At 39.1% G+C, this 25,985-nt stretch overlaps 2 protein-coding genes across 4 annotated transcripts in view; one reads left to right on the top strand and one right to left on the bottom strand.

The window, feature by feature from the left end:
- PPME1 (protein phosphatase methylesterase 1) overlaps nucleotides 1-7,545 on the bottom strand; it is a 51,299-nt gene extending 43,754 nt beyond the window's left edge. For both annotated transcript variants that reach the window (XR_011570887.1, XM_070803887.1), the window contains exon 1: nucleotides 7,295-7,545. Coding sequence is in view for 1 of the 2 variants with exons in the window: in XM_070803887.1 (XP_070659988.1) it covers nucleotides 7,295-7,395 (101 nt within the window). In the remaining variant the exon portion in view is untranslated. The remainder of the gene's footprint in view (nucleotides 1-7,294) is intronic.
- A 248-nt stretch (nucleotides 7,546-7,793) lies between these two features.
- The window catches only part of C2CD3 (C2 domain containing 3 centriole elongation regulator), a 125,660-nt gene continuing 107,468 nt past the window's right edge, over nucleotides 7,794-25,985 (top strand). Inside the window, exons 1-5 of one of the 2 annotated variants that reach the window (XM_019974661.2) lie at nucleotides 7,794-8,052; nucleotides 11,514-11,795; nucleotides 14,295-14,452; nucleotides 23,071-23,285; nucleotides 23,876-24,123. In XM_019974661.2, the coding sequence (XP_019830220.2) occupies nucleotides 7,998-8,052; nucleotides 11,514-11,795; nucleotides 14,295-14,452; nucleotides 23,071-23,285; nucleotides 23,876-24,123 (958 nt within the window). In that variant the 5' untranslated portion in view covers nucleotides 7,794-7,997. Of the gene's footprint in view, nucleotides 8,053-11,513; nucleotides 11,796-14,294; nucleotides 14,453-23,070; nucleotides 23,286-23,875; nucleotides 24,124-25,193; nucleotides 25,251-25,985 lie in introns of those variants that run through there. The other variant, XM_070803880.1, reaches the window with a different exon arrangement.

Genomic DNA, 25,985 nt, shown 5'->3' with positions numbered 1-25,985 from the left:
TTTACTCTCTACTCCAGACATCCCTTTCTCACCACTCTCTATTCCCTAACAGAATTCCAAATAAATAGTAGCTAGTAAAGATCTTTGTTATCTCTTCTCCAGCCCAAAAGAATGAATCAGAATTGGTCTAAACCAGTCACAGTAATCCCATTCCCTACTGCCAGTGATTAGTTTTAGGATGTACATGTGAACCAGTTCTAGACAGAGACTTAAGGGAAAAACCTGCTGGGGAGTTTCCCATTCTAGGGGGAAAAAAAAAAAAACAGGGACAAGCTAAGTCAGGAAACGGTCTTTGTCTTTGTTTCTTCCTTTTTATTTGGAAAGAAGAATAACGGTAAGGTACAAGTGGAGTTGCAGCAGCCATGCTGCAACCATAAGGTGACCAGTAAGAGAAGGAAAAGCCAACATTTATAAGGATGTCAAAGGAAAGCATGCAAAAAGTCTGGGTCCTGACTGATACAGCTGAATAACTGAATCAACTCTGAACTTCGTATTTATAAAAAGTATTACTTCAATAAATAGTATTTCTGCTTAAATCACAAGTTGTTAACAAAAAATTAATTATTTCACATTAATGTAATATTGTTAATCTGAATTTGAGGAATTTTATAGGCTGTGTTTAAATAGTAAATATATTTAAATAGTTTTCTAATTATATTACTCTTATACATAGGAATTTATCCCTTGTTTTAATTTGTACATATTTAAGTAATATTAAATACAATATTAAACATGTCTACATTATGTAACATAAAATATTAAAAGTAACATGTCAGTACTTTCCATCGGAAATATTTTTCATTCAAAAGGGATTTATACAAATTGAAGAACATACTTCAAGGAAGACTCAACGTCATCAAAATGTTGATTCTAAGTTAACTTACATATTTAATATAATGCCGATAAAAATGCTATTAGGCACTAGTCTAGTTGATTAGAAAGTTTACACGTAAAAAAAGTAAGAGGAGCTAGGAAAATCCTGAAAGAGAATGAAGGGGAAGCTACCCCTACCATTTACTAAACATATTAAAAACGCCTCTCTGATTTAAAGCATAGCAGTGGCACATAAACAGACTGACGAAAAAGGAAAGAAAATTTGTAAACAGACCCAAATCTACATAGAAATTTGGTGTATGATAAAGATGGCATTTTAACTAGTGGGGGAAAGGACTAATTTTTACTGAGGTGAAATTCACATAACAAGATAAGGATAAAGACTTTTAAAAAATTGTGTTACACAATTGGACAGCCTATGGATAAAGATAAAAATGGCTTCCTAGGTGGCTCTAGTGGTAAAGAACTCGCCTACCAATGCAGGACATGCAAGAGACTTGGGTTTGATCCCTGGGTTGGGAAGATCCCCTGAAGGAGGACATGGCAACCCACTCCAGTACTCCTGCCTGGAAAATGCCATGGACAGAGGTACCTCAAGGGCTACAGCCCATAGGATTGCAAAGAGTCAGAAGCAACTCAGCATACAAGCATGCAAAAGATAAAATAGATAGATCTGTTCACTTGGCATATCAAGATAAACTTCAGATGGATGTAAAAAAGAAAGATACAGGTCTCAGGGAGAAAAGCATATTACTTTATAACCTGGAAGAAGGAAATATCTTTCTGAAATACAAAATCCAGAAGCAAAGGGTTTTTCTACAGAGGTTTGATTATATTAAAATTTTAAAACAGAACTTTTTACATGGCAAAAATTATTATAAGCAAAGTAAAAGGGCAACTTGGAAAAATATTTTTTAACACTTACAAGGGGAAAAAAACCCTAATATATAAAAGGCTTCAAAGCAATTCCATTCTTAGGTATATATCCAAAAAAATACAAACATCATTTCCACACAGAGATTTGCATGTGAATGTTCACAGGATCATCATTCATAAGAGCAAAACACTGGAAACCCAATTCCAGCAATTGAAAAATGACTACATAAATTGTGATATATCTATACAATGGAATACCATTCAGCAGAAAAAAAAAAAAAGAATGAAGTACTAATAAATGCTACCTCATAGAAACTTGAAAATATTACGCTAAGTGAAAGAACCCAGTCACAAAAGGTCACATATTGTATGGTTTTATTTATATATCTCCAGAATAGGCAACTTCATGGACACTGAAAATAGATTAATGGTTGCTAGGGGAAGGGGAGGGTGATGTGAACAGTAAGTAGTTTCTTTATGGAATGATGAAAATGTCCCGGAATTAGTGATGATTGCACAACCTTGAACATCCTAAACATCACTGAACTGCGTACTCTAAAAGGGTGACTTCTACGGTATGTGAATTATAAATCAGCTGTTTGAAATTGATAATTAACATAAACAGATTACTCTTTTAGTAATTTAAATCTTTTAGTAACTTAATATGCAACCTTGAGCAAATCACTCCACTTTGCCCTTTATTTCTCTATCTGTGGTAAACAGCCCCTTAAAGCCTTCCTCAGAGGCCCTGATATTTGTAACACATTTAAGAAGTTGAATGAAAAACTGTCTGATCAGATATGAATAAATACACAGCTTGAAGGGGAAAAAGCTGTGTATTGTAAGATACATTATAAGCTACTGAAAGAAGTGTTTCTATTTCTTAAAGAATGAGCCTTTCTCATTGTTCTTAACATAATCTACTAGTTACCATTCCTTAAGAGCTTGTGTGTCAGGAAGCATAACTGCTTTTCATATATTATCTCGTTCTCACAGCACTCTAAGGTAAGCAGAAGTATCCCAGTTTTAGAGTTAAGAAACAGACCATGAGAGGTTAAATGACTTAACTAAAGTAAATTCAAGCTAGCCTTCAAACTCAGATCATTATCACTTCAAACAACGATCTCTTTTGCACCAAGGTGTAACGAGAACCGAGCTCCAGAATCACTGTGGACGGTGATTTCACTGCAGCCATGAAATTCAAAGACAACTGCTCCTTGGAAAGAAAGCAATGACAAACCTAAACAGTGTATTAAAAAGGAGAGACATCGCTTTGCCTACAAAGGTCTGTATAGTCAAAACTGTGGTTTTTCCAGTAGTCATGTATGGATGTGAGAGTTGGACCATAAGAAAGGCTGAGCACCAAAGAATGGATGCTTTTGAACTGTAGTGCTAAAGAAGACTCTTGAGAATCCCTTGGACAGCAAGGATATCAAACTAGTCAATCCTAAAGGAAATCAACCCTGAGTATTCATTGAAAGGACTGATGCTAAAGCTCCAATACTTTGGCTACCTGATGTGAAGAGCTAACTCACTGGAAAAGACCCTGCTGCTAGGAAAGATTGAAGGCAGGAGGAGAAGTGGGTTGCAGAGGATGACATGGTTAGATGGCATCACTGACTCAATGAACGTAAGTTTGAGCAAACTCCAGGAGAAAGTGGAGGACAGAGGAGCCTGGGGCGCTGCAGTCCATGGGGTCACAAAGAGTCAGACACAACGTGGTGACTGAACAAGTAAGAATAACAATAGTAACAAAAACCCAATATAAATCTGGGTTTCTGAAGTCTTGTTTCTGCCACTTAAGGATTCTGTGATATTAGGCGAGTCAGTGAACATTTGAGTTTTCTCAATAAAAGAAAATATTAACCTTTGCCCCAACTTACCTCATGGAATAATATAAAAAAGGGACTAATATATATGTATCATTTAAAGCACTATAAAACTGTAAGAGATGACTGTAGAAACAAAGTACTTACTACTGATGAACCAAAACTATACTGAAAAATGACTTACAGTCTAATCGTAATGGAATGTACTAAAATAGTGACTTTCAAAACACCCTTAAGCACACCACATGATATAGACTAAGTGTTTGTGCCCCCAAAATTCATGTTAAATCCTAACTTCCAATGTTACTTTTGAAGGTGGAGCCTTTGGGAGGTGATAAGGTCATGAGGGTGTAGCTCTCATCAAAGTGACTAGTAACCTTATTAAAGAGACCCTAGAGCTTCCTTTCCCCTTCCCACAGGTAAGGACACAGTGAGAAGACTGCCATCTATGACCCAAGAAGCAGTCCTCACCACACACAGAATCTGCTGGTGCCTTGATCTTGGATTTCTCAGTCTTCAGAACTCTGAGAAAAAAAATATGGTATTTTTTTTATGGTAACCCTAACAGACTAATACCAGTTGCAAGCAGGGCTCTAAAGTCAGAGTAGTTCCAAAAGCTTTTAAAAAGTTCAAAACCACTGTTCTGAGCATCATCTACTGGCATCTATCAGGGAACAATAAAACCAGGATTTCAGGCCTTACCCGAGAAATAACATACATAAAGCTACTGCCACAATGCCTGGCACACAATATTAACAAAAAGAAAAAAGTAATTGCTATTATAGCTTTATCCAGTAATACTTTGCAATTACTAAATCCAATTGGAAAAAAATAAATTATGGAAACTCAAGAAAAACCAAAATCTCAAAACCACCCTGAATATGCAAACACAGCTAAACAAGGTTTACTGAAACTAAAGGCAAGAGATTATGAAAAATAGTTGAAACAGTCATATAAGATACTATCAAAGGAACAGGTCCAATCTGAGAGTAAGAGAAAGGCTGGGGAGTTGAAAAGATGAGAAGATTAAAAAAAAGCAACTGAGAAGAAGTTAGAAATAAAGGATGATTCGAAACTGGCCGAAGTGACACTTTATAAACTAGGACTGACTAAAAAAAAAGGAAGACTAAATCCCAGGGTATTTGCAAAGGAATAAGATACATAACTCAAATTAACTATTGCCAACAATAATAATTACGAACCCAAAAAACACAATGGGTCTCAGAGTCCAGAGATCCAAGTCTTTAGTGGCCCTATTGCCCAGCTTCTAGAAAGCATAAGTATGAGGAAGATCTGTGTTTCAGTTTTCTCATTTATTAAGAGAAGATACTACTCCCTGCTTCCTAGTTTACCTAACAGAATACAGAAGTCTCCAAGGCTCAGTTTCCTCAACTATATGGTGAAGCAGTAAGACCATTTCAAAGCTCTCTTCCAGTTTGATGACTCTAGGGAAGGAGAGTCTATATTATCACTAATATTAGGGTTACATGCTGCTGCTGCTGCTAAGTCACTTCAGTGTCCGACTCTGTGTGACCCCATAGACGGCAGCCCACCAGGCTCCCCCATCCCTGGGATTCTCCAGGCAAGAACACTGGAGTGGGTTGCCATTTCCTTCTCCAAGGCATGAAAGTGAGAAGTGAAAGGGAAGTGGCTCAGTCCTGTCCGACTCTTAGCGACCCCATGGAGTGCAGCCCGCTAGGCTCCTCTGTCCATGGGATTTTCCAGGTAAGAGTACTGGAGTGGGGTGCCACTGCCTTCTCCGTTAAAGAGGTTAAGTTACTAACAATTAAGCTAATCAGTAGATTTTAGTATACGTGCTGCCGAAGTGGGCACTAATCAGTAGATTTTACTTTCTCTTAGAATTTTTCTTCAGTTCTTCATCTTCAGAGAACTTGTTTTGCCAAAATAAGAAGCTAAGCTCTAAACTTATCTGAAGCGCATATGGTTATTAAAAAGCTAGGATTTTTATGTATTTTCACAGAAGAGCACTGGAATACTGAAAAACCAAAGTTTAGATTAAGAAAGGCAGCAACTAAGATACATATCAACAATAAATGCTACATTAATTTTATAGTCCAGGTTAATCTTCCCCAAATAATCGACTACAGATCAGCTTCCAGATCCTCCACGATCATGTTACAGCCCTAACTTAGTCTTCCAAAGTCAAACAATCTTCACTTTACCTTACATGCAGCCTTCTGCCACCTCTTTGCACTGTGTGCATTCACTGACCCACCTTTTACCTTCCTCTGTCAAGGTTTTCTCATTTTTCTACTCTGTCCCATGGTCAGGTCTCCACTGCAAGTCTTTGTTTCCTTCCCCGGTTTTTCCAACCATTCTCACTACCCCTCTACCCTACTGTTTTAATTTATAGATTCTCCTTTCTCTCCATTCCTAGGACCTGTTTTCACAGCACTGTATCTCCTATCTTCGTCTCTTTTGGTAAGCTTTTGTACATGTTACTTCAAGATTTTTTTTTTTCTCTAGTCATTATTCCAAGAGTATCTATCAATCCTTCTCTAGAATTTCAAACACACACTCTTGATTACCACATACCTAAGTATTTTTTCTATCCCTTACAGTCACTAGTCTCCAGAATCCTGTCTGATACTACAAACACACCTCAAAACCGACTACCTGATCAATTACCTATTTTCTAGCAATTACCTCTCCCAGGTTCAACTCATTACACTCTCTCTCCTACATCTTAGATCCCCCAACCTGGCCCAGTTCATTCAACAACCTAAAATTCCAAAAGCCAACACAGCTCCTCCCATTCCAGTAAGTGGTGGTTTCCCCCAAAACATTTTAAGCTGCTACTCTCAATACTTCATTGAGTTTTATCAGATCAGTACATAACTTCCACCAGACCTACTTGCCCTGCAAAAATCAATTGCCCAAATCTTCCTCTTTAACCTTTCCAGACCTTCTGTCCGCAGCAAGCCATTAGTTAAACCCTATTTCTACTCATTTCTCAATCTCTGGAGCCCACAGTCACTCTCTAAACCCCTGCACGCTCTCTCTCATCACTCCTCTCCTTATTCCCTACCCTCACTTCTCAGCACATTCCTATCACCCCTAACAGTCTTCCTGGCTATGTTCTCCATCTTTCCTTAGGCCTATTCCCCACACTTTCTCAGCACCCCTTGAGACCTAATCTCTAAGTCACGTGCTCACTCCCTGAATATGCCTCTTCACCTTTAGAAACTCTCTCCAGAACCTTCTGCTCCCTAGTTCTCTTTCCTTCTCCAACCCTGCCTCAGGTGTCCCCTGTTTCCCCCAGCTTCTTTCTATTATCTAGTTCTCACAGAAACTTAGATAAGGATTTACTCCTCCCAAATCTTTCCCTAGTTCTTCTCCTAATTTCCCTCAACTTTTCACTTAGTCATTTCCCATTTCCCTCAACCATCCCTGGAAGATTTCCCCCCACCTTTGTTACAACTCTTTTTCCTTTTCTCAAACCTCCACCCGTTCTTCTGAGGTGCCTCCTACATCTCTTAAACTATGTTCTCAGCTTCCTCAATCTCTGCCTCATTCCCTTCTCCCTCCAATACTATTTGTCCTCTAATTTCCAGTGACTTGGTGCCTCCCCTAGTCCCCAGATCTGCCTTCTACTTCATGTAAACGTCTCCAGGCCGCCGCCAACATTCTCTCAATCCTTAGCCTCCCTTGCCATGCCACTCTGAACGCCGAGAGCCACCATTCTCCAACGGTCGGGGCCTGGCCTCTAGGGAGAAGGGGTACGGGTCACGTACCCCATTCGCATCTTGGCTCCGCTCTGACTGCCCCCGCTGCCGGGTAGTGGAGGGCGAGAGGGCAAGCGCCCAAGATGCATACTCTTCTCGAGGGCCGACATGAAGGGGAGGCCGCAGGTACTCGAACAGTAGCCGAAGCTTCGTCCCACGCTAAGTGCGGCCCAACCGGTTACAGCTCACTCCCCTAGCGACGCCCTGTAGCCTTTAGACAGCACCCAGCTACCGGCAGCACCGCCCACCGGCTCTCTAAACTCCACCCCCTTGCCCCAGCACTTCCACCGGAAGTGCGCAGCAACACTCCACAAAGGCAGCTGGGTAACGGAGTCTCTGACGCTTCAGACTCCTACCAGAGAACTCCACGACCTTCGCCGGAAAGAGAAGCGCTCCTATGTACCCTGGGCAATGGAGTCCTCAAAGAGCGCATTCTGCGCTTGCGCAGTTGGAGGCGACCGCGTTCAGCCCTGCAGAGGTAGGGTAGCAAAGCGTCCTGGGTGTTGTAGTCTACTGGTAGGAAAGCGTCTTGGCGCCTTCCTTTCTGGTCGCTTCCCAGAGACTGTTAAAGAAAGAACCACTTCTTCCTGCCTCCCAGGTTGCCCAGCGGCCCCGGTTGCCGGGGAACGCCAGTGCCTTGGGAAGGGATGGCGGGAGGCTACAGCTTAGGTGCTGGAGCCGTAGTTGAGTTGGTGAGGAGCTCGGGATCGTCATGAAGCAACGGAAAGCTCAGGGGCCTGGGGGCGGCCGTAGCCGCAAGAAGAGAGGTAATCTGAGCGACCAAAGGTGGAAGACAGCGTAGTTGGGAGATTGGGCGGAGTTCGGGGAGCGGGGCGCTAGGCATTCTAGGAAGACCTCCCACAGCCGCCTGTTAAAAAAGCGGGGAAGAGGATTGCGGAGGAAAATAAACCAGGGCATCACAGGGTTAAAAGAGAGCATTTGACCCTCCCGCGAATGGAAACGATATAAGGGCTGGACTAGGGGACAAAGTGGGTGAATAAATGGAATGAGGGGAGGGCTAAAAGGAGATGCTTCCAAAGGAAGAGAACGAAAAAATTGTAGGTTTTGTTTTGGTTTTTACTTTTTAAAAATTGAGGTATAATTAACATATAACGTTATGTTAGTTTCAGGTGTACCTTTGGATTGGATATTTGTATATATTTCGAAATGATTGCCAGTTGTCTCGTTAGCATCCGTCACCATACATAACAATTTTTTTTCTTTTGAAGAGAACGTTTAAGATCTACTCTTTAGCAACCTTCAAATATACAGTACACTACCATTGTCGTCACCATGCTGTACCTTAAATCCCCGTGACTTAGGAATGTTTTTGATAAGCGTGTGGGGGCAGGAAAAGGGGAGGTAGAGCTTTGCAGGTCCCTATGGGACTGGACGGAAAACAAGTTGGTGAGTATGTCGGTAATCCTAATAGGCAAGGATCACGTTTTAGGCCTTACTGAATCCCCTATATGCAGAGTACATCATGAGAAATGCTGGACTGGAAGAAACACAAGCTGGAATCAAGATTGCTGGGAGAAATATCAATAACCTCAAATATGCAGATGACACCACCCTTATGGCAGAAAGTGAAGAGGAACTCAAAAGCCTCTTGATGAAGGTGAAAGTGGAGAGTGAAAAAGTTGGCTTAAAGCTCAACATTCAGAAAACGAAGATCATGGCATCTGGTCCCATCACTTCATGGGAAATAGATGGAGAAACAGTGGAAACAGTGTCAGACTTTATTTTTCTGGGCTCCAAAATCACTGCAGATGGTAACTGCAGCCATGAAATTAAAAGATGCTTACTCCTTGGAAGGAAAGTTATGACCAACCTAGATAGCATATTCAAAAGCAGAGACATTACTTTGCCAACAAACGTCTGTCTAGTCAAGGCTGTGGTTTTTCCTGTGGTCATGTATGGATGTGAGAGTTGGACTGTGAAGAAGGCTGAGCGCCGAAGAATTGATGCTTTTGAACTGTGGTGTTGGAGAAGACTCTTGAGAGTCCCTTAGACTGCAAGAAGATCCAACCAGTCCATTCTTAAGGAGATCAGCCCTGGGATTTCTTTGGAAGGAATGATGCTAAAGCTGAAACTCCAGTCCTTTGGCCACCTCATGAGAAGAGTTGACTCATTGGAAAAGACTCTGATGCTGGGAGGGATTGGGGGCAGGAGGAGAAGGGGACGACAGAGGATGAGATGGCTGGATGGCATCACTGACTCGATGGACGTGAGTCTGAGTGAACTCCGGGAGTTGGTGATGGACAGGGAGGCCTGGTGTGCTGTGATTCATGGGGTCGCAAAGTTGGACACGACTGAGCGACTGATCTGATCTGATCTGAATCCCCCAAAACTAGCACACAACAGGACTCGATAAATGTTAGTTGAATGACTGAGGCGTGAGGCAATCATGACTCATGAAGGGCTACAGGTGGGAGTAGGGAAAAGCCAGTTATAGAGGAGAGAGAAAGAAAGACTGGGGATTGACATTGTGGTAGGAGGTGAGGGTATGAAGATCTCTGAAGGATTTGAGATGGTAAAAGTGTTTAACAGGAGGAGTTTATCAGGTTAGTCCACGTAAGGAGACCAGGGGAATGTTAGCTTCAGCAAGAACAGTCACCCTGGGAACCCACGACAGATCAGGAAATAAAATTGAGTTTCTGCAGAGCTGCCTCAAAACAGAAACTGGGTGACTCTGCCTTTTTACATTATAGGCAGAGAGGTATTTGGAATAGTGATAGTGCATTAAGCCACTGGGTTGAGGACTAAAGCTGCAGTCTAGAAGTGAATCTTATCTGCTGTTTAAAGATAACTAAGGCAGTTTTGAGGCAATGTGTTTCCTTTCAGGAATGATGCAAGATATGAAACAGAAGTGTGAAAGTGTTCAGTGCTGTGTTACCTACATCAAACCAGTCAAGTATATTTGGTTGATAGGAAAATCAAAATGAAATAACATGCTAATGTCCTTCTAACTATACTGTGTGCGTATACAGTAATAGTCATGCACATGCCTGTGTATAATTTTTATATTGAAACTAGTTATTCATAAATATTATGGTGGGTCTTCACTCAAGAAAGCAGAGGGGTATTCTCTTAGAAATCCAAAGAATTAGTTATATAAATTTCTGATCTGATAGACTTCAGTGTATTTTCTAATTGAGGCATGACCACTCTCCAAAGGAAAAGTGAGAAGAATAGAAAGGTGTGTGTAATATTGGAATGAGTTCTTAAACTTCCTATAAGTCATGGTTAAAAGATACTGTGAAGGGGAAGACAATCAGGGTCATTAAAGGAAAGCTGTATAGAAAGTCATGCTTAATTGCCTTGTTTACATGTTGTTATCTGTCTAAAAGCCATAAATATTATGAACATAGCACTATGCTAAAGAATAGTGGCAGAATCTAAAGGTGATACTTTCTGTCCTAATTGATTATATGATATTGGCAGGAAGAAAAGACACAGTTTAAGGTGGTCTTTATGGAAGCACTGAGTTGTATGGTGTACATTTCATTTGTGAATTGACAGGACAGTTTTAAAGTATGAGAATTATGTAAAAAAGAAGGCAGTGGCACCCCACTCCAGTACTCTTGCCTGGAAAATCCCATGGACGGAGGAGCCTGGTAGGCTGTAGTACGTGGGGTCGCTAGGAGTTGGACATGACTGAGTGACTTCCCTTTCACTTTTCACTTTCATGCCTTGGAGAAGGAAATGGCAACCCATTCTAATGTTCTTGCCTGGAGAATCCCAGGGACGGGGGAGCCTGGTGGGCTGCCGTCTCAGGGGTCGCACAGAGTCGGACACGACTGAAGCGACTTAGCAGCAGTAGCAGTAGCGTCTTTAAAACTGGACATTGCCATAATCAGAATAGGAGTACTTGGAAGAAAAATTTCAACTGCTTCAGAGGTTTTTTAAAATCTATGTACTGTATCGTAGTTTTCATTTAGTATCTTTCAGTTAAAGAAGCGTTTATACTAGTATGTCTTAAGTTGGTGTGTTCTTTCCTCACAGTAACCTGAATCCAATCCTGAATACTAACTAGTTTTCAGGGTGGCTTAAGTGACCAGATAGGTTATTCTGTGGTCTGGTTTGCCAGTTACTTCTTCTCATATATTAGGATAAATAGAATTAGCCTTCTCTCTGTAGAGATTAAAATGTTTTTATGTGTTTTTCATTCAAAAAGCAGATTATATGTTTTCTATATTTAGACTAAATTTTGACTTTGTATTCTCAGATTCCTCCACAGGTTTAAGTGACATTTCTCCATCTACAAGCTTGCCACCCTTGGTTGAAGGCCAGCTACGCTGCTTTCTGAAACTTTCTGTTAATAAAGTCATATGGAAGATTGCAAAGCCTCCTGCTTGTATACTTGTCCGGGTGAGATGGTGGGGAGAAACATCAGAAGGAACCCTCTTTTGTCCCAGAGATGCATTGCAGACTGAACCAAAAGCTGTGAGAACAACTACACGTTATGCTATTCGCTGTGGTCCAAAGCAGTTTACCTCTTATCTAACAGGTATGTTTTTGTCTTGTCATTTCATCAGCAGGCATAATAAGAAGCATGTAGCTATGTCGTTAGGAGTAGGTATTATTATGCTCCTAGTAGCTGTGACACTGTTAGTTATTGAGGATTCAGAGATGTTATAATTGCCACCATTATTTAGAGTATACTATGTGCTGCCAGTTGATACATATTATTTCTAATCTTTAATAACCCTGAGGTGAAGTGGAGTGAAGTCACTCAGTCGTGTCTGACTCTTTGTGACCCCATGGACTGTAGCCTACCAGGCTCCATCCATGAGATTTTCCAGGCAAGAATACTGGAGTGGGTTAGTTGCCAGTTCCTTCTCCAGAGACTCTTCCCGACCCAGGGATTGAACCCGGGTCTCTTGCATTGCAGGCAGACGCTTTACCATCTGAGCCACCAGGGAAGCCCCAATAACCCTGAAAGATAGATATTTTCTCTATTTTGTAGACAATGAGACCAAAGTTCAGAGAGATGACGTGAATATGCTATATAAGGTTCTATAGTTGATAAATGGCAAAACTAGAATTTGAACCCACTTCTCTCTGACACCAAGACTCATTCACTTGTCACTACATTGTACTTCTTTAAGTAATATAACTATAATCTCTACTGTGGAACTTCCATTATACTCAAGGAAAAAATTTACTAATAATAAGGATATAAAATTTACTAATAAAAAAATTTAGTAATAATAGAAGATAATATATGCTAAATACCAATTGAGTGTTAGTGAGTTAGTAGTACAGGTTTTCAGAGAAGGGAGGATCCCTCTACTGGGAACCAAGAGCCAAAATTTCATTTTTGTTCAAGGACGGCATTCTGAATATACTGTGTTATTTCTCTGTTCAAGTCAAACTTTGATATAAACGTTTTAGATGGTGGACTTATCAAATCAATTCAAGTCAGTAAAAAGCATTGGGCTAAGAATACAAGAAAGCCAGAGGTGAATTAAAGATTAACTTCTGCTTAAGTTTACATTCTTTCCAGAAGAAATTTTTGAAGACATCAAAATATAAAGAAAAAAAATTCAGTTATTCAAAAAATATGTATAGAATACTTAGCTTGCCTCAGACATTGTGCTTAGGTGCTGTGGAGATTACAAAAATGAATCAAAAGATTTAATCCAAATGGTATCTAATTCTAACTAAATTCACAGAGAAGTTTAGTTATGTTATTAGGTAGATAGTGATAAGAGCTTTTAAAAGATACCCATGGAGAAGGAAATGGCAACCCACTCCAGTGTTCTTGCCTGGAGAATCCCAGGGACGGGGGAGCCTGGTGGGCTGCTGTCTATGGGGTCGCACAGAGTCGGGCACAACTGAAGTGACGCAGCAGCAGCAGCATAGATATCTGATTAAGAAAATTAATGAGACATAGGTGATCCTGGCTGTTAGTAAATAAACAACAAATGTTGATAGATTTCTCATATTCTATACATGCATGTTATTTTATACTCTACAAAGCACTTTTACACTGTTAGTTCACAGAATTTCCAGGTAACGTACATGATTAGATAAGTCAGGGACTGTGATATGTTAAGTAATTTGCCTAAAGTCATATAACAACCATTAAGCAACTGCCATATAAAAGGATTCTGTGCTATGTGTTTTATTTACAATACTACCATTCATCACAGCCATGAGGATTGGGAGGAAAGTATTGTGATGCCTATTTTATAGACAGCTGTGGCTTTCACAGAAATAGACTGTGAATATCAGAGCCACAACACAGTCACAGATCTTGTAATTGTAATCCAGTGCTCTTTTCACTACAGCATTCAACAGATGGTGAAAATAAATCATTTTCTCAACTTTGGTAAGAAAATATTCAGAAGTTACACTGTTCTGAAATAATCTCAAATTGCATATGCATGCATTGTATTTGTCCTGCTATAAATTGGGACCATGAAGGTGTTAAGTCAAAGCAACCAATTGAAGAATCCAGTTAAGGAGTTTATTTCCATTCCTTTTGGTTCTAAGTGCTCTCAGCATTTCAGTCCTCCAGATATTATTGAGGAATAAGTAATAAAATACTCCTGAGAAGCAGGGACCAGCTGCTGCATCTATATAAGAGCAGCCCTTTGTCCAGTTCAAAACTAGATATGATGAGAATTTAAAAACTGAGAATTGTTACTTTTTTATTTCAAAACTAAAGCCTGAATCCTTGCCAAATATGTAAAGAAATAAAATATTCTCTTAAAGGTATTTTCCTTATCAAATAGTTGATATGCTAACTATTTCTGTATAATTTTTTTCCCTCCATTTGAGATATTTGTCATTGCTTTTCCTAAAACTTAGTTTTTTTTTGATCTTGGGTTCACTCTTTCCCACCCCCTGAATGATATGATAATAAATAGTTTATTTGAAAATAAAGTGATTTTATTTTTAAGTAAAAACATTTGGTAATGTGTACTCCTCTGCCCATTTCCAAAAAAAAAAAAAAAGTAAATGAAAAATGTCTGCTGATGTTGTAATTGTTTTTGATTAGATATGGCTGTGCTGGTGCTGGAAGTAATCACCAAACTTGAACATCTTCCAATTGGTAGAGTTCAGATCAGTGGACTAGCCCAGCTTTCTCCAACCCATCACATCGATGGATTTTTTACCATTGTTTCACCAACATCTAAGAAACTTGGAGAACTCCAGGTAAAAATATCATAATTGTCTGCTACATAAAGTAAAACTTCAGGGGCACAAATATTTGAGTCTGTTTGTAGAATTGGAAGGTACGTGACTCCCAAATACCGTGCAAATACCCACTCCATGCCTTTGTTCTTACCCAATGACTGTTTTGTACTTATTTCCCACGTATCCATATCCTCTCAGTTCTTTGCTGCCCATCTCAAGTTCCAGGAATCCTTCACAGCTCCTCCTGCATTCATTCTTCTCTGTGCTCTCTATTAATTTTATAACATGAATTACATAATCATTGTTCAGTTATAATCTTACATAGTCTCCAAAATCATATATCTGTAGTTTCCTTTTAATTTCCTTTCCTTTTAGTTTATAGATTCCTTGAGAAACAGGACAGTATTTTCTACTTTTCTTTGTTTTTCCCACAGCTCCTAAGGTAGTGCCAAGCAGTAGTAGCTTGTTTGACTCATTTAAGTGGTATCTTTGATGTTCATTCATTGATTCTGCCTACATTTTTTTTTTGATAGTCTGTTATATGCCATTAACTTAGGATACGGAGATAAGAGATCGTCCTTTCAGTTAGTTTTCCAAAGTCAGGTAGGCTGAAATAGAAGAGAGTATCAAATAGAACACAGTGTGATACATATATAGTAAATATACGTACTGGATAGTGGGAAAGAACATAGAAGGGTCCCTTTCTGAGGGAGACTCTGGGAGTTCTTCCTGGAGAACTCTGAATATTCAAATCCTTGAGAAATTTGGTGAGTTTAATACTTTGTCAAATATATTCTAAAATATGGATAGAAATTTAAGCAGATATTTAAGAAAGCAGTTCAAAAAAGAAGAAGAAAGAACATATAACATTACCAGATTTAAGAACTTGTTATAAAACCACAAGCACATAATTGTGTCAAAGGAAGAGAATAAAGTCCAGAAATAGATTTAACTAAATGAAAGAACTTGGGCTTCCCTGGTGGCTCAGTGGTAAAAAATCTGCCTACAATGAAGGAGCCTCAGAAGACTCAGGTTCGATCTCTGGGTCAGGAAGATTCTCCTGGAGGGAGGCCATGGCAAGCCACTCTAGTATTCTTGCCTGGAGAATCCCATGGATAGAGGAGCCTGGTGGGCTACAGATTGTAGGATCACAAAGAGTTAGACACGACTGAAAAAACTGATTTTGCATGCATGCAAGTGAAAGAACTTAGCATTTTCTATACTCTTTATCATATTTTTATTTATAATATTATTGAAAGATAGTGACACCTTATAGTGGTAACTTTGTGGTAAAATGAGACTGGATTACTCCTGCTTTTCTCTTATGGTATAAAATTGCGTCAGACCAGCAAAAACAGTTTGGCATTGTGTTTCAAGAGCCATAAAAATGATCATACATCATTTACCTGAATAATTCTACCGCTGGGGACTTATATTAAGGAAATACCATAAAAATAGGGGAAAGTAATATACTTAGGACTGGTTATGGAAACGCACGTCTAATATTGAAAAAATTCAAACAATTTCATTAGACAATATTAAAACCAAAGTCTATTAGTGGAATATTTTGTTTCCATACAAGATAAGATTATGTAGTTATGACTGTATAGCAACATCGAAAAATTATTTTAGATTGATAACAAAGAGAATTGAAAGTGTACTCACATATATGTGTATGATCAGCGACTAGGGGGGAAAAAACAAGGGAAAATAAAAACAGTTGAAATAGAGAATTCTAGGTGGGTTCTTTTCCTATTTTTTAAAAGATTTATTCATTTATTTTTGAGTGTGCTGGGTCTTCATTCGGAGAAGGCAATGGCACCCCACTCCAGTACTCTTGCCTGGAAAATCCCATGGATGGAGGAGCCTGGTAGGCTGCGGTCCATGGGGTCGCTAAGAGTCGGACACGACTGAGCAACTTCACTTTCACTTTTCACTTTCATGCATTGGAGAAGGAAATGGCAACCCACTGCAGTGTTCTTGCCTGGAGAATCCCAGGGACGGGAGAGCCTGGTGGACTGCCGTCTATGGGGTCGCACAGAGTCGGAAACGACTGAAGTGACTTAGCGGCAGCAGGGTCTTCATTGCTGCACGCAGGCTTTCTCTAGTTGCAGCGAGCGGGGCTACTCTCTAGTTGTGGTGCCCATGCTCCTCACCATGCGGTGGCTTCTCTTGTTGAAGAGAACTTCTCTTGCTGAAGTGGGCTTTTGGTACACGGGCTTCAGTAGTTGCAGCAGTTGTGTGTCAGGGGCTCTAGACCACTGGCTTGGTAGTTGTGGGCACAGATCCAGTTGCCCTGTGGCATGTAGAATCTTCCTAGACCAGAGATTGAACCTGTGTTTCCTGCATTGGCAGGTAGACTCACAACCACTGGGCCACCAGGGAAGTCCTCTTTTCCTATTTAAAAAAATTAGATATAATGCACATGCTATAAAATTCACCCTTTTAAAGTATACAATTCTGTAATTTTTAGTATAGTCATAAGAACGTGCAACCATCGTGATTATCTAATTCCAGAACATTTTTATCACCCCAAAAAGAAACAGTGTACCCATTAGTAGTCATTCCCCTTTTTACTTTCTCCATCTCCTGGCAATCACTGATCTACTTTTTGTCTCCATAAATTACCTATTCTCTGTATTTCGTGTAAATGATGTAATATGTGGCCTTTTGTATCCGGCTTCTTTGACTTAATATAATGTTTTAAAGGTTCATCTATGTTGTAGCATGAACCAGTACTTTATTCCTTATTGTAGCTAAATAATATTCTATTGTATGGATATATCACATGTTGTTTATCCATTCTTCAGTTGATGGACATTTGGATTGTTTCAACTTTCTGACTTTTATGAATAATGCTGCTATGAACATTTGCATACAGGTTTTTTGTGAACAGATACTTTCAGTTCCTTTGTATATACCTTGGTATAGAATTGTGATCATGTGGTAGCTATTTAAACTTTGAGGAACTGCTGGCCTGTTTTCTAAAGTGTTGGATCATTTTTTTCCTCTTATTTGAATGTCAGCTGATAAAATAATACTATATGTTTTTTATTTAAATATCATTGGATTTGTTGGAGAATTGTTTTTATAGACTTGGAGACAGGTCAGATTTTGAAAGATGATAGAATAAGTAAATGAATAGTAATTACAGTGAAGAAGTAGAAATAACAGAGATTTCTATTTTCCAGAGAGAGGTAGTGTAACCTAATGGATATAGCATCAGACTTGGACATGGAAAAATTGGTTGGTGTTCATTTGTAGTCTCTGAGTTTCGGTATCCTATTTTGTAAAATGAAGATAATAACTTTTACCTTATAACCTTGTTGCAGGGATTAAGTGATACAAAAAAAAATATGGAAGCACTTAACATGGTGCTCAGGCATATGAGAGGCACATATAAAATTTGCTTGAATGGTAGAGGAAAAGATTGATGGTGGTAGAATTGAGAAATTTGTTGATACTTGAGAAGAGGAATTGGCACACTTTGCCTAGTGGTCTGAATCTGGCTTTCTAACTGAAAGTTTTCTTATATTTTTAAAGGGTCATTTTAAAAAAGATTGTTCAATACAGCTGAAAATATTTACCCTCTGCCCCTTTACAGAATGAGTTTGCTGACCCTTTGTAGAGAGTAAGAGACCTGATTTGTAGACCAAGAGAAAAGCAAGTGAAGAAAGATACAGAAAATAAAAGAGGGTAATTGAGCAAGGTTAATTATCTAGAAAAGGTCAGTTTTCATTCCAGTCCCAAAGGCAATTTCAAAGAATATTCAAACATACAGTTGTACTCATTTCACACCCTAGCAAAGTAATGCTCAAAATCCTTCAAGCTAGGCTTCAATAGTATGTGAACTTATAACTTCCAGATATACAAGCTGGATTTAGAAAAGGCAGAGGAACCAGTGGTCAAATTGCCAACATCCATTGGATCACAAAACTAGAAAATTCCAGAAAAACATCTACTTCTGCTTCATTGACTACTGTAAAGCCTTTGACTATGTAGATCACAACAAACTGTAGAAAATTCTTAAAGAGATGGGAATACCAGACCACCTTACCTGCCTCCTGCAAAACCTGTATGTAGGTCAAGAAGCAACAATTAGAACCAGACATGGAACAATGGACTGGTTCCAAATTGGGAAAGAAGTACATCAAGGCTGTATAAAAAAATACATCAAGGCTGTATATTGTCACTCTGCTTATTTAACTTATATGCAGAGTACATCATGCAAAATGCTGGGCTGGATGAAGCGCAAGCTGGAATCAAGATTGCTGGGAGAAACATCAATAACCTTAGATATGCAGATAACACCACCCTAATGGCAGAAAGTGAAGAGGAATTAAAGAGCCTCTTGATGAAGGTGAAAGAAGAGAGTGAAAAGGCTGACTTAAAACTCAACATTGAAAAAACTAAGATCATGGCATCCAGTTCCATCACTTCATGGTAAATAGAAGGGGAAACAATGGAAACAGTGACAGACTTTATTTTCTTGGGCTCCAAATTTACTGTGGATGGTGATTGTAGCCATGTAGCTCACTCCTTGGAAGAAAATCAATGACAAATCTAGACATCATATTAAAAAGCTGAGACATTACTTTGCCTACAAAGGTCCATATAGTCAAAGCTAGTTTTTCCAGTAGTCATGTATAGCTGTGAGAGCTGGACAATAAATAAGGCTGAGCACCGAAGAATGGATGCTTTCGAACTGTGGTGCTGGAGAAGACTCTTGAGAGTCCCCTGGACATCGTGGAGATCAAACCAGTCAATTCTAAAGGAATTCAGCCCTGAATGTTCATTGGAAAGACCAATGCTGATGCTGAAGCTGAAGTTTCAATACTTTGGCCACCTGATGTGAAGAGCTGACTCATTGGAAAAGACTCTGATGCTGCAAAAGATTGAGGGCAGGAGAAGGGGATGACAGAGGATGAGATAGTGGGATGGCATCACGGACTCAATAGACATGAGTTTGAGCACAAGCTCCAGGAGTTGGTGATGGACAGGGAAGTCTGGCATGCTGCAGTTATGGGATCACAAAGAGCTGGATGCGACTAAACTGAACTGACGGAAATACAAAAGTGAATTTGCAAAAGAATATCTTAGATGTATAAGATATTAAAAACAGTGAATATTCGTTGGCTCCTCAACCAAGAGGGATTAACATTTCTTAACATTTCTTAAAATATAAATAGGGGGAAAAAGAGATATTAACTGGAATAAGCCAGGTTTGAGAGTCATCCATATTATTCTATGTATCAGTACATCTCTTTTACCGAGTTGTGTTCCATTGTATGAATATTACACAATTTTTATCCATTTGCCTTAGATAAAACAAGGGAGATATCTTTGCCTTGTTCATGGGAGGAAGCATTTGGTCTTTTCACTATTAAATATGTTAGATGCAAATTTTTCATAGATGCCCTTTATCATTGAGAAAGTCCAAGTTTTCTGATGATTTGATCATAAATGAGTATTGTATTTTATCAAACTCAATCGTTGCTAGAGGTTAAAGGTGAGAAGGTATGACTACAAAGGGAGTATTTTAGGGGTGATGCAGGTGTTCCATGTCTTAAATATGATGGTGGTCACTTGCATCTAAACATAGTTTGGCCTTTCTTGTTGGCTCAGCAGTAAAGAATCCACCTGCCAATGCAGGAGACACTGGTTCTATCCCTGGGTCAGGAAGATCCCCGGGAGAAGGAAATGGCAACCCACTCCAGTATTCTTGCCTGGGAAATCTACTCCAGCTAATTTTTGCCACATTGGAATGGGAACCCAGGATTGTTGAAACTTCTAATTTTTTGAGAGAAGCCAAAAATTCAAATTTTTACCTAAAATCTGTTTTTTTAATCACTGTTAAATAATTTTAAAATCTTAACAAATGCTATATTGACCAGCATAAGTCTGAAAAATAGATATACTAGTTTGCTCTCTCTAATACTGATATGTTGTAAATGTAGAAGATGACTGTGGGCAGCCTAGTGCTAAAGAGAGCGTTGAGTCGTTGAGAGAACACTGAATTCTGTTCTTAAGGATATTTTATTACAGATGTGTGAATCATGTGGTATATTCAAGGTATTTGTGGATGGCATGGAATTTAGAAGAGATGTGATATATGGCAGTAGAATGATGGTCTGGCAATGGCACCATAAAGGAATAAGTCAACCTCCCTGTCCTAGCTAGTAAAAGAAGTAGTTTCCTTTGGGGAAACTTTGGGGGAAATGAGGACACTTTAAGAAAGAGATGTTCAGTTAAAGTGTGAAGTGATGAGGTAGTTCGTATCCAATAGACAATCTGCAGGGTTCAGTGAAAGGGTTGTCAAAGGAATGAGCACCAGGGTGAACTTTGACTGGGGTAGAGCATAACTGCTGTGGACTGAAACGAGGATCTGTGAAATGAACACAGGAGTGTATTGGGTACACTGTATGGAAACAGAGGTTAGGAGTGGAGACTGCTTGGACTGGTAGGAATTGCTGGAACAGTATTCTGTTTTAAACCTGCAAAACTTGACTCATGCTTTTTTGTCTGCCTGGAATGTTTTACCTCAGTCCCCACTTGACTTTATTGCTCACTCATATTTAAGGTTCTGAACTCGAGTATTTACTTTTCAGTCCTGGAAGCCATCTCTGGCCCTTCTTCCTCACCTCTTCCCCAAGCCCAGACCCCTCTTTCGTGTTCCTGCAGCACCCAGTTCACATACTTATTCTTAAAACACATCATTTTATATTAAAACTACTTCTTATTAAATTTCCCTACAAGATGGCTTCCCTGGTGGCTCAGATGGTAAAGAATCTGCTTGCAATGCAGGAGACCCAGGTTTAATCCCTGAGTTGGAAAGATCCCCTGGAGAAGGTAATGGCAGCCCACTCCAGTACCCTTGCCTGGAGAATTCCATGGACGGAGGAGCCTGGTGGGCTGTAGTCCATGGGGTGGCAAAGAGTCGGACACTACTGAGCAGCTAACCCTCTGACTTTCACAAGATACTCTGATCCTGTGGGTCAGATTCCATGTTTTATTATCTCTTTGCCCCAGGCAAGTAGCACAGAACTTGGCACTGAACTGATCTCAAAAAATACTTGTTAATTGAGCAAAGGAGCTAGACCAACACCTGTATTTTCATTGTAAAGTAGGTGTGGCAGGTACCTGGACTTGCTTTTTTTCCCCCTCACTGGTAATAGAGACCTTTGAGTTGTTTTGTAACTAGTTCAAATTTTTTAAGGAAAAAGCAAAACTATGACCAGCCAGTAGGTCATTGTTAACGCCAGGGACTCTATCTTTATTCTCAGTGTCTCCTTTGTTTTTAGAATACAGTGGCAGTCTTTTGGCAAGTGATGCATGGTAGGGGACAATTTTCTGACACATTTGGGCAGCCAGGATTTTATGTGATCCTCTTAGAGCAGTGACTGCTTGAAGTATTTATCCCACTGCATTCTGGTCATTTGTAGAAAATCTTGATGAATAGATTTAAAGGACTTTGTGCTACCTGGTTCATGAACAGAGTTCTCATCAAGACCCAGATGTGTTTATTGAGTCTCTGTCTTGACAATTTCTCCACACAAATTACTCCATTGACTTCTTAAAATGTTTGACTTCAATCTTTCATTTTTGCCTTAGGCCGTTTATCATCATGAAACTCTCTTCGGATCCTTTAACAATTCCTTCTGCTCTCCATGTCATTGTAGCCTAACTTTCAACACTGCTCTGCTTTTCTTTGGGAGTACATTTTTCAGTTTCTTCTCTAAAGTTTTGCTTTAGGCTCTGTTTTACTTTTTACTCCCCCATTAGACTTTGTTTAGCTTTTCAGAGAACTGGAGAGTTTTTCAGTAGAGTGCCTGAATTCAATGGAGTGAAATGATGAAGGAAACTTCAAGAAAACTAAAACTTTACATCTTGCTATTCCTTCCTCTTCACCCTGCCTCCTCCCCAGCATAGAACTAGGGCCTTATTTTTCTCAAATGACTAACAATAAGGATGCAACAAGTTGTTTTTTTATTTGTCAGACCATTAGTCATTATTATGCATACTTGATGTGTGCACTAAGTGTGTGCTTATGCTGATTAGTCTACAGAAAAATGAATAAGACAGTCCATGCCTTCGAGAAATTAAAAATCTAATTAGGATAACAAATAAACTGAAAGTACAAATACCTCCTTTAAGCATCTGCTTTTTTTTAATCTTCAAATTAGGATAATATACTTTCCTGACAGAATTATATCATCACATCAGCTTCTCTATGTGAGGAATGTAGCACAGTTTCTGGCCTCTTATAGTATTTAATAAATGGGGGTTATATGAATGGATAGATACAGAGTAAGTTGAAAAATGGAAAACGGAGTGGCCATAACATCTCTGCCTAGACACAAAAAAGTTTTCATAGAGGAAGTAATACTGGAGGAAATCTGCATATAGAGGCATAAAGGAATGAAATATAAGGTAAATTTAGAAAACTCTTAAGTAATTAGTAAATGTAGGAGAGAGAGATGGGGGAGGAGAGCACAGTGAGAAATGAGGCTTCTGATGTAGGCAGGAATTTGAACTTGATCCTATAAGAAATGGTGGTCATTAATTTATATTAAACAGTTTAAAAATTAATCAGTGCTAAAAAATAAAACTTCTAATACATTGCATGTCTCTTTCAGGTCTCACTTGCCCTGGAGCCTTTGTCAGAAACTTATGACAGCTACAATCCTCTTCCTACCACTAACATGACAGAAAATGTGCTTTTATCTGAGCGGGGTTTCAGAGAATATTCTGAAGCAAGCAATACTCAATTTCTGGTCCCATCAAGGATCCATACTACCAAAATTGATGAAAAAGATTTAGCAGCTAATAGCAGTAGGTCAACCCCGCCAAGGTAATTACCACACCTAATACCAATCAGTCTGTCAGCTAACTCCCACTGAATGCATAATTTTTGTCTTTCATTTGAGGTTGCTTAAAAGACTAAAGGTAGTCATTTCACCAAATAAGTATTAAGTACTCACTGTTTCCTGGTGCTGGGCATAGAAATTAATAAGAGGCAATTCCTGTTTTGAAGATGGCTCATAATCTAGTGAGGAGGCCAATACACAGATAAATAAGTATGTCTAAGTCATATAGAGATGCTGTGATAGACGTACAATGAGGGAAAGAGGGAAAAGGCAGTGTTTTATGAAAGGGAATGAAGGAAGAAAGATAGATTTTGATTTTAAATAATTATCAGGCATTTGCTTTGTGTCATGCTCAGCACTGAGCTCTTTGTTTCATTGTCTCACTTTAGCCACAGCCATACCATAGGTAAAACATCTATTATTTATTTCATTTGGGAGATGAAAACAGATTTACAGATTTACAAAGTCTGAGCTACACTGCTATACACCACTTATCCCCTTTCTGTCTCTGATGAAGTATAATGTTACCATAATGGTTAATATACTGCTGACGTTCTCCTTTATTTTAAAACAGGGGGAAAGACCACTTGTACTTTGCAGAGAACTCTGATACAATAAAGGACTCTTTCTGTGGACTCCAGCACCATCTTAATTCAGGACAGAGTTTAGAGTCTGTGACTCTGAAAGGCAAAGCCCCATGGAAGCAGATGTCCCTTCTCAACAGTTCTGAATTCCAACCTCAAATTAGCACAGTTGCCAAGAGTCACAGTGACTCATGCATTCTTTCTTCAAACAACCGCCCTACCAAGGACCTTCTTTCAGGTATGAATATATTTGTGAACTGAGACTAAGCTATATTTATTGGGACTCTGCTCGTTAAGCAACGTACAAAGAGAAGCAAGACTTCTGTTTGAACTAAATAGGCAAATAAAAGTGAGTAATCTTACTAGAGTCTAGAATCTCTAACCATTGAAGGGCAGCTCTATTAAACCACTGAATTATTTCTGAATAATTATTGGGTGCTTATAATTTTAAGTTTAGAGAAAGCCATTTAAAGTGAACCTGAGTATGCAAGAAAAGTCTTTATCACAGAAAAATATTAGTCCTTGTTTTTCCCCAGATAATTCAAAGGGAATAAGAATTTTGTCTCCTCATCAGAATTTACTTATACCATTGTGCAGAGGCTAGTACTAAATCTGTTTCATATTCTGAAAATTGTTGGTTTCACTGGGAACATTCATTGCACAAAAACTGCTAATCTTAAGCCTGGGAGTTAAATATGATTGACAACCAAACAGAAATAGAAAGGAGTAGGTATACCTGTGTAAGAACTTAGTCTGAAATTTTAAAAGAAAATAGCATCTGTATTGGATCACCTCATGTTGGAGAGCAGTATTTTAAAAGCAATTTTGGTACCTTGTGTTGCACTGCAGTGGTCAGCCATATATCTCTGTGACATCAACAGCATGACATGAATTTGTTGCCATCCTCACAAGTAAAATTTCCAAAGTAGAATATCTATGACAATAGTAGAAAAATATTTTAAATTAAAACTGCTTGGGTACATAATTTACATTAATAAGGATTTTTTTAAATAAAGAAAAACATTGTGTTCATAATTTTTCAACTAAAGTGTCTGTGATCTCCTATTTTTAAAAATATACTCCTATTATAATATTTTATACTTTAATGCAACCTTAGGCTACACTAACGAAGAAAACTGTCCCACTATACTCAGCACTTGTCATCTCACACCTGGAATATTTTGTATAGACCTGGGAACCAGACTTTGAGAACCAGGCTTTCATTAAGCAGTTATTTATTCAGCGCTTATTAAATGCCTGACACTCTTGTAGGTGTGAGGAATACAGCAATTTATTTTTTTTTTAAAGGCCTAAAATCTTACCCTATGGATCTTCTATTCTAGATGGGAACAGATGATAAACTAGGTAAGTATGTAGAGTTAGATGGTGATAATGGCAGTTGTAAAAAATGAAGCAGGGAAAAAGAGGGAATGCTGTTTTATGCATCTTGGCAAAGGAAGGCCCTTTTAAGAAGTTAATATTAAAGATCTAGAGAAGAGTTCCTTCTATGGAGAGTATCTAGACAAGAGTACTGATTTCACATACTAGCATGGTAAGGCTCAAAATCCTTCAAGCTAGGCTTTAGCAGTACATGAACCAAGAACTTCCAGATGTACAAGCTGGTTTTAGAAAAGGCAGAGGAACCAGAGATCAAATTGCCAACATCCGTTGGATCATCAAAAAAGCGAGAGAGTTCCAGAAAAGCATTTACTACTGCTTTATTGACTATGCCAAAGCCTTTGACTGTGTGGATCACAACAAACTGTAGAAAATTCTTAAAGAGATGGGAATACCAGACCACCCACCTGCCTCCTGAGAAATCTGTGTGTAGGTCAAGAAGCAACAGTTAGAACTGGACATGGAACAGCGGACTGGTTCCAAATTGGGAAAGGAGTGTTTCAAGGCTGTATCTTGTCACCCTGCTTATTTAACTTCTATGCAGAGTACATCATGAGAAACGCTGGGCTGGATGAAGCACAAGCTGGAATCAAGATTGCCAGGGGAAATGTCAATAACCTTAGATACGCAGATGAAACCATCCTAATGGCAGAAAGCAAAGAGGAACCTAAGAGCCTCTTGATGAAGGTCAAAGAGGAGAGT

The sequence above is a fragment of the Bos indicus genome, chromosome 15 (genome assembly GCF_029378745.1).
Source record: "Bos indicus isolate NIAB-ARS_2022 breed Sahiwal x Tharparkar chromosome 15, NIAB-ARS_B.indTharparkar_mat_pri_1.0, whole genome shotgun sequence".
Classification (NCBI taxonomy): Eukaryota; Metazoa; Chordata; class Mammalia; order Artiodactyla; family Bovidae; genus Bos; species Bos indicus.
The sequence above is the reverse complement of the archived record's forward strand: the minus strand, read 5'-3'. Positions and strand labels throughout refer to the sequence as shown.